The sequence below is a fragment of the Pipra filicauda genome, unplaced genomic scaffold (assembly GCF_003945595.2).
Source record: "Pipra filicauda isolate LSUMZ 115617 unplaced genomic scaffold, ASM394559v2 scaffold86_size2582843_pilon, whole genome shotgun sequence".
Classification (NCBI taxonomy): domain Eukaryota; kingdom Metazoa; phylum Chordata; class Aves; order Passeriformes; family Pipridae; genus Pipra; species Pipra filicauda.
The window spans coordinates 2331368-2344250 of NW_024105053.1; the positions used below are offsets into that span (position 1 = coordinate 2331368).

Consider the following 12883-nt stretch of genomic DNA (forward strand, 5'->3'; position numbering starts at 1 on the left):
AGTTTTTCCTAGTGGGGGGGGGCTTAAAAACAGTGTTTGGGTGTTCGTGCTATGGTCCGTTATACCGCTGGGAGAAAGGCGTCTTCTGCCCTGATATAAATTATTTATTTACTTAAAAAAGAGAATCTAAAGCATTTGGGAAACATTTTATTGGACTGGGCAAGCTTCTGAATAAAAGCACGTTTTTACAATTAAAACTGCCTATCCCTACTCTAGTCAGTTCAGCAGTTCACTAAGTTGTTCTATAAAATCAATTGATTCAAACACGACTTCATACATTTAAAAGTAGCGAGGTCAGGTCAGCCTTGATGTATTTATACAGCTGTGCTCTACTATTTCACCTGTTCTCTTTGTACCAAATGTACCACTGGCACTGTTACTGACATTACAGTGGCAGCTCACAGACTTCACGGGTGTTACAATGGCGACTTCAGCCTTCCTGTCGCCCCTCAGAGCTCCCTCAGACACAGCTGGGACAGCTCCTACGAGGACACGGAACACAGGTCTTCATCTGCTATGAAGCTTCACTTCCCAGAAGCTGCAAGCAGAGGTTCAATATCCTGAATGACTTTAGAAGTTTTCTCCAAAGCTTTCAAGAGACACCTGACACTGAGTTCTTTCGATTCACTCCTGCTTTCATTTTTTCTGACAGCGATACCAGACGGATTGGATTTTGCAGCATTCTTCCTCTCCGGAACATTGCTACTGTCTAATAAAACTAGTGTTACTTTGTTAAGGAAAAGGATCAAACTCTTCCTCCTAATGAGAAAAATAATTCTGCGTGTCTGTATTTATCATTCTGCATTGCAAAGTCTCACATTTTGTAGCATGATAATTACATATAGCCAAAGAATAAAGATGGTATATTACTTAAAATGTCTATAACATTTATATAAAAATGTCTTTTAGACTTTAATTTTTCCAAGAGTTACTTTAAAAAGAAAACTAATGTTACACTGGAGTTTAACAGTGTGCACTTTTCACACTAATTGAATTGTACACTGGTTTAAAGACAATTATAGAGTGGCTTTAAGCAGATTCAGGACAGCTGGCTGAAGACAATAAAACAATAATAAAGTAGCTGATAAACAGAAAGATACTGTACTGCAGCAACAAGCCCCAAGGCAACTGCCTTCTCTGTCTTTCAAGAACAGATCAGCAGATGACTCTTAGCAAAACTGATGCAACAACCATTAAAGGGCTCTGTTTTTTGGTGACTTTTTATTTTGGTGCTGTGATGTAGAAGTTGGACAAGATAAGTGATAAAACAAAAATGATAAATAAGAAAAAGAGGTAATTTTAAGAAGTGAGTAAGGGAGTAAAAGAAAGCAGGAACGGGATAGAGAGCCTTTGATGATCTAAAGTGAATATTTGAACATACAGATGAACAGCAGAATATAAAAGTGAAAAATCTACAGCTTTCAAAAGGACACAATTAAATCTCTGTATTTTTTTTGAGCTCAGCATCAGCAGACCTGTCCAAAAAAATAAAGGTTATTAAACTATTAGTATAATAAAAGGTTCTCAAAGACATTTTATAACTCACATTTTATTTAACACTTTCCAGCAATACTGAAAGTTAGATCAGCAGAATCCAAGTGAAAAAAAATGCTGTATTTCTGTCTTTCATACCACTATCCAATGGCTGACATTTATTAATCATTTGTGTTCCCAAAAATCAAGGCTCTGCTCTAAGAATAGTCTCTTTGCTCTATGTATCTATAAATATAGATACGATTTTCATTTCATCAGCTATAAAATGTATCAGCTGAATCTGCTATAATTTAAGTAACAAGTACAAGTGTAATTGACGTCAATTAACACATTTTTAATACCCAAATGTGTTTGCATGTGATGTCAGTAGACTTCTGGTCAGTAGCATGTTAAGAAGGGCAAATACATCAGCAAGAGATACAACTGCTAAGTTCAAAATCCTGTTTTGAATTGCCTGATGTTTTGTTAAAAGACACCTTTCTTTGTCTAGTTTCTCTTTTTTTGCCTTGTCTCTGTAACATTAATCCTCCTTTAGCCAAGTCACCATAATTCTGATATTTAAGTAAGACAGGCTCAATGAAACAACCTCCACCTGGAACCCACCTAACATTTTAAAAACGGAATGAAAGATATGAAACCATACAAAATAAATGGTCTTTTTGACTACTAGGAAATGCAATCTATAAAATTCGCAGTTTATAATATTTTTGAGTTTTGTTTTCAACATTATTTATAGTCAATTTTTTAGGACAACAATGAATACCAGTTTTCTTCAGTTACAGAGTGCGCAGTATATTCAGCAATCTCTTTCCTTTCACTCAAACTTCTGCACCATTCTATTGCTGTTCTGATGTACCTATGTAAATATGAAAATTCAAAAAAGCAGTTATTTATATGAAAACCAAACTATTAATTTAAGCAAAAACCTGAAAGTGTTAAGCAATCCATTTGGATCTGAAAGAAAAAGCTATGATTCAAAATCTAGCTTTTTCTCTAGTTCACCTTGTCATTTTTTGATTCACACTTTTTGTCCAGAATCTCCTTCATATACAGAAAACTGTAACAAAGCTGTTATAATTTGTGATGAATAGTGTACAAGTGGTTATTTTTGTTTGTGAATATCTGCTTGCTAAAATGCAGCACAGTAAGCTTCTGATGATACCCATAATGAGGCTGTAATTCGAGCAAGGAGATTACAGAAAGTAATCTGCAGGCAGAGGTCATTATCTGTAATAAAGCAAAAATTGGATAAAGTGCTGTCCAGTTTTATGTACCAGCTCTACACAGGACAAATGCTTTTGGGGTTTTTTCTTATCCACTGAGGAAAATGCCAAGTTGCAGCCCTAGTTCTTTTTCTAAAAAGACATTGCAGTAACAATTATGATGTAATGACAGCATGCAGTGGCCCTGGGTCATACAGGTCCTGAATCTTTGCCAGATGTAAGATGGAGCTTTTATCATTATGTGTTTGGTTCAGCCCTCCCAGTATATTGTCAGTAAATACTGCTTCTTCATCAAAATGGATTTGTACAGGATTATTTTATATTTAAATTGCTTAAACTGTTTATACCTTTCATAGACTCCAGGATGACTTATTTGTATTAACTGCTGTACCCCATCAGGAGTAGTTAACTTACGCCAGCCTATATCTTCATTTACCTTAAAAGAAAAAACATTACAAGTATTGATCTTCTGCTGCAGTCTGAAGAAGAAAAAGCAAGTATAATTTGCCAACTTAAGAATTAAGTATCTATGAATGATCCAGTTCAAACACTTATAAGTTTGTGCTTTGCTAAGGATAGAATCTGGTACACTCTTAAGCTGTGCCAGGGGAGGTTTAGGTCAGACATTAGGAAGAAGTTCTGTACAGAGTGTGATTAGGTATTGGAACAGGCTACCCAGGGAGATGGTGCAGTCACTGTCCCTGGAGGTATTTAAGAAAAGAATGGATGTGGCACTCAGTGCCATGGTCCAGTTGACAAGGTGGTGCTTGGTCACAGGTTGGACTCGATCTTGGAGGTCTTTTCCAACCTAACTAATTCTGTGATTCTGTGGTATAGTCTGCTATGACAAATGCAGGGGAAAAAGGCCTTGGCATAGCTCCAACACCTGCTTTGTGCTATTCAAGAATAAATGTCCTAGTTAGGACAGCTGAGACTAGTTCATCATGGTATGGGTGTAACCCAAAACTGTGTATTCTATAGCCTTCCATGCCATTTCCCAGAAACTGTTGTCAATAGAGTATTCGCACCCTCTGCCCATAGAGCCTGACTCCTCAGGCTATAAACTAGGTGTTAAGAGGCCTGTGAGATAGGAGGATGCTCCTGTCCTCACACCCTTTGTGGAACTCCCCGCCCTGAGGGAAGTACTGAACATTCCTGCCTGAACTGGAGGATATATAATCTTGGAGTCTCGGAACATTTTTTACCCACTCATGGGATCCAGAGGAAGACTGCAGCTCATCGCTCTCAACCAGACTTAGACCACCCTCAACTGGACTGCAATCACCACTTTTGACCAGACTGCAACAGCTCTCCCAGCAGCAGGTTTTTCCCTCTCCCTTTACTTTGGACTCAAGCGGGGCCCAAGGAACACCACGTTGTTCATGCCCCAGGGTACTGGGTTATACATTTGGGTTTTGTGGGTTAAGACCAATTGTTTGTTTGTATGATTGTACTTACTGTATTATTTTAGTAAATTGTTATTCTGACTTATAACCTCTCCTTTGAGTTGAGTTCATTTCCCCTGCTGGTTAACTCTTAAACCAGTACAATAAATTATTTCTAAAAGTGCATAGAAACGTCTCCAAACCTGTAGAATTTTCAATTATTTTTTATTTTTGTATTTTATAGGCATCAGAACTTTTGCTTCATTTTCTCATTGATTTCCTAGTAACACTTTTTCAATTAAAAGTTTTAAGAATAGTCCTTCCTCTAACTTATGAGTTACCTGGATCTCACTAGAGGAGGAGCTGAAATCCCAAACCACATTCAGGGTCAACCCATCCCAAAAAGCAGCATGGACTTTATGATCCGAGTACACAACGAGTCTTCCCATGTTGGGAATAATCTTTTCATACAGCAAAACTAGCAACATTTCTCATCCATCTGTCTCAGGTACCTGGAACCAAACAGATACATCAAAAACTTGAGGAAAGATTACTTACATCATTATAGCTGTTTGTATATGGCCCAGATTTTCAATTCACTTGTTTTTCCCCAATTACAACCAGCTCTCTTCATCATGCAATTTCTTTCTGCTTCATAAATATAACTTTACAGTGCATGCTTTTGGTTCCCAAATATCTACCTTCTGATCTGTGAGAATACACTCAACATTCATTCCTCTAGATTTAGTCCTGTTCCCTATAGTCTGTATAATCTTCCCTAGAACACTGAAAAATTAGTAAATTTTCAGCTACATACCACTTTCCAGCAGCAGAGATGATAGTTATGACTTAATAACAGTTTTGTCTTGCAGCAATAATGAAGTATTCTGAGGAGAAAAAAACCCAAACAAAATATTAAGCATTTCATTCTTATTATGTCTTCTAAGCAGTTAGGAGCTTTGTTTTTTATGTTTACATATGTCCTCAGTGCTAATATAAATTACTTTAATTTTTATACTTAATGTAATAATAAGTGTTACGTGTAATTTTAACTCCTGTCCTTTCTAAGTCAGAAGAATTAATGTAACAAAGGTAAAGTTACTTGGTTGCCTGGTACATCAGGAGGAAGACTGTTCACTGAATACATTTTTTCTTCCACTTGCAGTAGAGCAGAAAGGTGAATTAGTTACAGGTACCATAGCATGAAAACAGCATTAAAAGCTTGCAAGTTATGAAATTTCTAATCTCCCAGAAAGAAACTATAATCACATTTAAAGCTGCTCCAGAACAACTATCTCCTCAAAAAGTAAAAAAAAAAAAATAAAATATTCAGTTTCTCTGCACTCAGTAAGGGCCAAGAAGTTCTCTTATCAGAGTAGTTCATTACTGAGTAACGACATCTGACTATGAGTTAAAGGCTGGGTTTGAAGAGTACAAAGCTGATCCTTAATTCTGCTTTAAAAATACAAGGCACCGCATAAGCACTTGAGAGGATTTCTGCTCTGGGGAAACTTAGCAACAGGAAGACACAGAGAGGCAAAATCCTTTCTCCAGCACTGAACAGCTGGTCTTGTAGCAAAGCCAGGACACATCTTCTAGGTTCTGTCTCCATACAGTAGAAAAGAAAACACTTCCAAGTCCATAAAGATTAATAATCAATATGTTAGTTTAAAGAGTAAACTTCTAAATTAGCGACAAATGGTAGTAGTAGTATCTTACTCTTGGGTTTGATAAAATAAATGTGACAGTGAATAAAATTTTCCTTATTGTTTCTGTAGTTTCCAAAACTACTCCTTCTGAAGCAGAAGGAGTAATCTCATTTTTTTGTATGATCGATGGCTTGATACAGGCATAATTCACTATAGAGTGCATAGCCAAATGTATTAAAACTAAGAAAGCTGCTAACTTGAAGGGATTTGGAATATACTTTAAAATAGTTTTATAGCTTTTTCGTTCCTTTTTGGACTGCATAATGTATGAAATATTTTCCAAAAAATGCTCCCTCTGACTTGAAAAATGAGTCATCACCAGGATAAATTTCTGTGATGTTTGTCCTACCATGGATAAATCTAAGAAAAATAACATAATTTTTAACAGGTATTTAAAATGCTGTTTCACTAGACAAGCAAAACAGGTTAGTACAGTTGAAGAAAGCAATAAGCAGAAACATATTTTCAGCAACTCTCACGTGAAAAAAATTTCATAAAGAGCGAAATGTACCAACAATTTCTTTTAACACAGAAGATTAGCATTACCAGGGCTGTTTCTTTGCATGTGTGCATGAGGGGGAGGATTTAAATAAGCTAATTAAAGTTTTTTTGTGTGTTGAGGTAAACGTCTCACAAGAGCTGCTCATATCACTGACCACAAAATACAGTGATTCTGAAGAGAATAACCAATTTTCTTAGTAGACCAGCCCTACCTAGTGCACACAGAAAACTGTCAGACTGAATGATTCCTGAACAATCTGAAGCTCAAAACCACAATACAGCTGTGTTTCTCATTAATGTAAATGGTCTTTTATCTGTGATCATATGGTATCTTCGAGCCTAAAACCCACTTAATGACCCAAAGGTGGGACTTTTTTGAGTTAAGTGAGGCTACTCACCATACTTTCAAAGAAAAGAGGTTTCTGAGAAAAAAAGCTCTGAAGTGCTGCAAACATTTTGTTCAGATGAGATGAAAATTTTGGAATTACACTAGGAAAAATGAAGAACACTGGGCAAAAGGATTAAAGGTTTCAACAGCAATGATGCTTTTATCAAAGACCTTTAGATGCTGATAGCAATTATAACAATTTCAATTTGAAAGGGCATTTAAAAGAAAAAAGTCTTTCTTTTTTTAACCATATGGACAAGGTCACTAGCCAGGAAAATCCACAGTTGAACATGTGAATTATGGAGGTTACCAAGACAAACATTTCTAAAGCATTAAATCATTAGTATCAAAAGGAACGCTAAGTAATTTGCAAAGAAAACAAGTACCATGATTGTCAGTGAAATCTGAGGGAAGTCCAGCTGTCCAATAAACCTTTAAGAAAGATCATTTCTTTAGAAGCCTTAAACATGGTTTCAGATTCAGACCTGGAAATACACTGTACTAGAAAATCTGAAGTCCAATGAGCAAACAGGAGAAATGAAGAAACTCTTACATGAAGATTGTCTTCAATTTCTCAAAGAGTGATAAATGGACAAAGTAAGACATTTCATCTTAAAGCTTAATTCCCATACAAATAAAGTCTTCCAGTGATGTCACACGTGACTTCCTACATACCTACAAAAAACACCCTGGCACCATACAACTTGAATTAGCTGAGGGCATGAATAGTTTTCAGTGTCTTCATTCTGAAAGAAGTCACGGAAAGTCTACCTGTGTAAAATGCAATAAAAGTCTCACTAAGTCCAAAGGTTGGTTGGTTGTTTTTTTTCCTTTTGTGTGTGTGCTGGTAATCATTTCTGGAACTAGAACTGATGCATGCACATCTATTCAAAAGGAAGGGGCCGCATATTTTCAGAGTCCTCCGATTCCTTAGTTATTCACATTAGTTACCAAATAAAACTTCTCAACCCTGCAAATGTTTTTATTTTTAGTGATGCTGACAAAAGAACATGTGCCATTGACCCACCTCAGAAGTATTATCTTCTCAAAAATAAAAAAAAAAAAAAAAAACCAACCCAACCTAACACCTGTGTACTTTTTTCACTATTCTCTTTTCCATTTATATGTTTATACAGCATGTTAGAAAACAGAATTTATTTTTTTCTCTGGACTAATTACTATAGTTTCATTACAGTAGGATACAGAATGTTGGTTTCACAAATGTCATGTTTGAAGAAGATTCTAAAAAACTCCCAACTGATAGCGATTTTAATTTTTTTTTTTTTTTATAGCTAGAATTCAGTTATTTCCCTAGAGGCTGAAGTTCCAAATTGCAGAATTGTGAAACACGTTAACATTTACAGTGTAAAGAGCTTAAATTACCTGTGTAAATGTGGGGCTTTGCAGCTGAGGGGCAAAGCTGTAGGTAAACAAGAAACTGTTTCGTGTGTTTCAGGGTCTGTTACAACATCAGCCTTGATAGGTGTATGGTTATTTTTCCCACATGGCTTCATTATGTTCTTAACAGTATGTAAGTTACAGCACATCATGCCAAAGACAAAGAATATTTCCATTCTTCGGGACAGGAGGAAACAGACCAACACTGTGTAACCCATGTGTATTCAGAAGAACAACTGGTGTAGCACAGTGGGTCTCCATCTCTGTCTCCTCGGTCCTTTGGTTTGGTTGGTTCTCTATATTTACCTTCAGCACAACCATGTTCATTTTTCTTATTCACTATTCTTGTTTGTTTCAACAACATTTCTGTAACAGAGTTATTTTGATAGTCGCTGTACTTTTGAGAGGAGCGTAAGGATGCTGCAGATGACTGGCTGACTTTGCATAAGAACTCCACTGTAAATTCTTGCTGCAGTTCTGACAGGTAAAGGTGAGCATAGCCATCTACAGATGAGATCTTCACACTGCCATTGTCTGTACATCTTGTCAGACCAGCTGTTGCAGGGTCAGGCCATCTAATTTCTAAGATATCACTGAAAAGAATCTAATACAAGAAAAAGAACTGGAATGTGCAGCACGATAAAAATGACCTGCCTCTCAGAAATTACAACGGAGGACTTACATTTAAATGAATTCAGTTCTTCTGCAAGGTGATGTATGACATGAAATGTTGGTCTGTATTTATTTGCATATATAAACTCAAGAAGAAGCAAAATATCTAACCTTCATATCTGCTTCCTCCTGTTCTAACAAAGTTCTATCTAGCAATAAGGTTATAATTTAATAATAATTCATAAAGTAGTGAGGTACAGGGGAATTGACAAGGCACAACTACCCATAGACTGTACGTATTTCCATTTCCAAGAAACTGCTTCTTAAGAAACACTGAGGAGAATGGCTGAATTATCTTGTACATATCAGTTACTGACTGAGTTCATAAAGAATTGCAAAAGGACCCTAAAAAGAAACAAACAACAATGACCAGACAATAAAGCTGCAGATAAAAATTCATAATGTGATATAAATGAGGAAAAGCAGTCCTAGCTTTCTATATAAAAGAATGGGCTCTGAGTTGACTGCTACTGTTGGAGTTCCTCCAACCAGGAATGAGATCTTGGTGTTATAATTGTCAGTCCCACAAAAACATACTCAATGCTCAACAGCAGTTTAATCAGTGTATTATATGTTTGAAAATTCTATGAAAGGAACAAGAACAAACAGAAGATATAATGATAACACTGAATATGTGTTCACAGTTAACCTGCATTTTGAATACTGTTTGCAGTTCTGAAGAGGACATACCACTGACAAGATCTCCCTCATCAAGCTGTCTAGAGATGTGGATGGTTAGAGTGGCCAAAGGAGATTCTAAGCACACCATAGTAACGGGTTGTTTTAAACTCAAGCATGGTCCAAGTAATGCAGTACAAGTGTTTTTGTGCCCTGTGGCACATACATAGTGATACTGAGTGATACTGTTTAAGCAGCTAAGCATTAGCATGAAGTGTGTTACACTTAGAATCATAGAATCATAGAATCGATTGGGTTGGAAAAGACCTCCGAGATCATCGAGTCCAACCCTTGGTCCAAATCCAGTCCATTTACTAGATCATGGCACTCAGTGACACGTCCAATCTGCGTTTAAAAATCTCCAGGGACGGTGAATCCACCACCTCTCTGGGCAGCCCATTCCAATGCCTGATTACTCTCTCTGTAAAGAATTTTCTCCTGATATCCAACTTAAATTTCCCCTGGCGGAGCTTAAGCCCGTGCCCCCTTGTCCTATTGCTGAGTGCCTGAGAGAAGAGACCAACCCCACCTGGCTAGAACTTCCCTTCAGGTAGTTATAGACGGTGATGAGGTCACCTCTGAGCCTCCTCTTCTCCAGGCTAAACAACCCCAGCTCCCTCAGCCTCTCCCCATAGGACTTATGCTCCAGTCCCTTCACCAGCCTTGTTGCTCTTCTCTGGACCCGCTCCAGCACCTCAATATCCTTTCTGAACTGAGGATTGTGAATTGTCATCTAGAAGTTTTAAAACTCGCCTGATTTACCAGTTGTCTTAAGACTCCCACATCGGCATTCAGTGGGAACACCAGAGGGATGCTGATGAGGAGTAAAGCTCCCAGAAACGGTAAACTGGTCTCTGGATGGACATTCAGTCTGACCTAGAGTAGCCATTCCTGCAGAGTGATGCTTTGCCCCATTTCTCTCACAGGCCCCAGCACAGTCCCACACAGGTCCTTCAATGGGGAAACAATGGAATATTGAACCTGACAGCCTCTTGGAAAACACCATCCTATTTCACTGGGTCTTTCCTGAAAGGTTTCTACTGCCAAAATGTAACAAAATATAAAACAGCTCATTTTGTACGTATCCTATGTACAAAATCCTATAAAATCTTTTGTCTTACTAGGAGTAAACTAATTTTAGTGTATGGCTACAAAGGATATGCACAAATAGAGGGCTAAGTTACAGTTAAAACTGTAACTTAAAATGGCAATATTCCAGTCAAGCTGACAGCTCCATTGGCAAACTGCACTCGATATATCTCCATGGCCTGTACTCACACAAAAGCATGTGGAGTTACATTAAGTGCACCAGGGAAGTTTATTTTACGAAAGCACTGCACGTGTACCTCCCACCTTTTTTCTCTCTGGAGGTATAACGCGAGAAGGTAATTACGGGGGAGAAGAAAACTTGTTCCGGAAATCTACAGCTCGTAGAAGTTGTTCCTATTGAAGTGTGGAGAAAAACAAAACCACCCTATTAGGGGTTTTTATATGAGGAGATAACATTTTAAACTAATTTCTTACTTATCTTTTACGGAGCTGATCTAAGAAACACCCTCCACTTAAGAGAGAGAAACAAGAACTTTATTTGTGCTGTGACTCCCCTGGGCCGCCCCGTTCCCGCGCAGGGCGGCAGCCCCGGCACCTCCATCTCAAAGAAAGCTTCCTAGGACAACACAGGGACGAGGTACCGCTGCCCTCCCCAAAGGCGATGCCCGTCCCATACCCTGTAGGCACTGACGACGAAGGCGACCCGCTGGCGGGTGGTCTCCGCCGGCTGGAGCGGGTTGGCGGCGGCGCGGAGCGCCCCTTCGTACAGGTACTCGCAGCCGCACGGAGACAGCAGCAGGCGGGACCCCTCCGCGTAATGCACCTCCACCGAGTCGTCCCTGAACAGCACCATCAGCTCTTCGGCCTTCATCGCACCAGGAGGCCGAGCTGGGCCCGCACGGGATCGACCGGGGCCGACAGCGCTCGGAGCGAGATGGCCCTGCCGGCGAACGGTGGGAACAGCGGGGCAGGACGGGGGAAGCGCTGAGCTCCGCCAGAGCTCCTCCCGCCAGAGCTCCTCCCAGGTGAGGTACCCCCAGCACCCCACTCGCCCACGGGAGCCTCAGGCAGAACTGCGCTGCTTCTCCCGCCTCCCTACGCACCAAGCCAGCGGCTGGGCAACCGGGCGTTCATTCCTCGCCTCCCCACATCGGCACTTCTGGAAGACTAGGAGGCAGGCTGCCCATCTACAACATACCCCAGAGACAGCCTACTTAAATATAATTCTCTAGTGACTGCTGCTTTACATTCATGTATTCGCAGGGCAGGGAAATTCAACCTGTGTAATTAGAACTGGGTAGCAGAAGTTGTAGCTGAATAGGCAAGGTATAAGTTCGTAAAGGACAATTTTAAAATTATGCCTAGCTGCCTTTTTGGAAGATTATATACAACACCCTCCCTCCCCTAATATTTAAAATTAATCAAAGCTGGTTTAAGTGGATTGACAGTTTACTGCCAAGTGACAATTCATTATCTATCCCCATTCAAAGCACTTAATAAACACAACTGAAGATCCACACCAGAGCACGTGGTCTTGCTGTAACAGTTGTCCCTTACCTACCTATGGAGGTACAAATTTCTCAGATCAGTGCAATCATGGATGAAGCGTGTTCAGTACAACTTTCATTCTCAACAGCTGTTTTCCCAGGAGAGAGTAGATAGCATCCAGTCAAGTGGCTGCAGGCACGGCCATGCATCAAAATACCCTCGTTCTGTTTGCAATACCCTTTTTAATAAGTATTATTCTGTACAGTACTTGCCTGAAGCAAGTTTCAAAGGATATACTGGGATTATGAATGAGTCACGAATACTAGTTTTTATTATGGGTGATACACTGTATTTTACTGACAATTTCACTACTATGGTTGAAACCTTCACCAAAGAAACTGTGGAAGTAGGTTCCACAGACTGAAGTAAAAGTAGCAAATCAGCAATTCAGGGTACAAACAGTGTACTATCTTCCCTGCTTTTTGCTGTGATGTAATTTTGTGTTCCTGTACTAATTACCAGGATGCACAGGCATAAACTGGATGATTAGGACCATAATTCAATCAGAGAGAAGTTGCAAACTTGAGCTATCAGTAATAGAATGAGTTCTGTGCAGTAGGAAGGAAAGGCAGAATGTGATAAGAAAGTACTGTCTCAGAGAGAAATAAAGATTACTGTTCCAAACCAGACCGAATGTCACAAATATTCAGTGCCATAATGGATTACTGTATTGAAAAAAAAAAAAATTCCCAGCTCTGCACAATTTGTGATACCTGTGATACCTGACATAGTTTTGCTTCCTTCTGTAGTGCTACAACTAACCAAAAACCCAGTCAAAACTGAGTGACCATTTGTTTACCTAAAAAAAAAAAAGAAAAAAAAGGGCCAGTACCAAGG

The 12883-nt window shown here is 39.0% G+C and overlaps 1 protein-coding gene across 1 annotated transcript; it reads right to left on the reverse strand.

Annotated features, from left to right (window-relative positions):
* Positions 1-127: 127 nt before the first annotated feature.
* CUNH5orf34 (chromosome unknown C5orf34 homolog) lies at positions 128-11606 on the reverse strand. The gene is given in 14 exon segments (XM_039390735.1): positions 128-718; positions 1434-1455; positions 1457-1475; positions 2258-2350; positions 3065-3153; positions 4444-4614; positions 4920-4989; positions 5191-5263; positions 6050-6171; positions 7376-7471; positions 8084-8249; positions 8252-8702; positions 10802-10891; positions 11175-11606. Coding segments are annotated over 14 exon segments (1851 nt in total). The 5' UTR covers positions 11370-11606; the 3' UTR covers positions 128-524.
* Positions 11607-12883: the final 1277 nt, after the last annotated feature.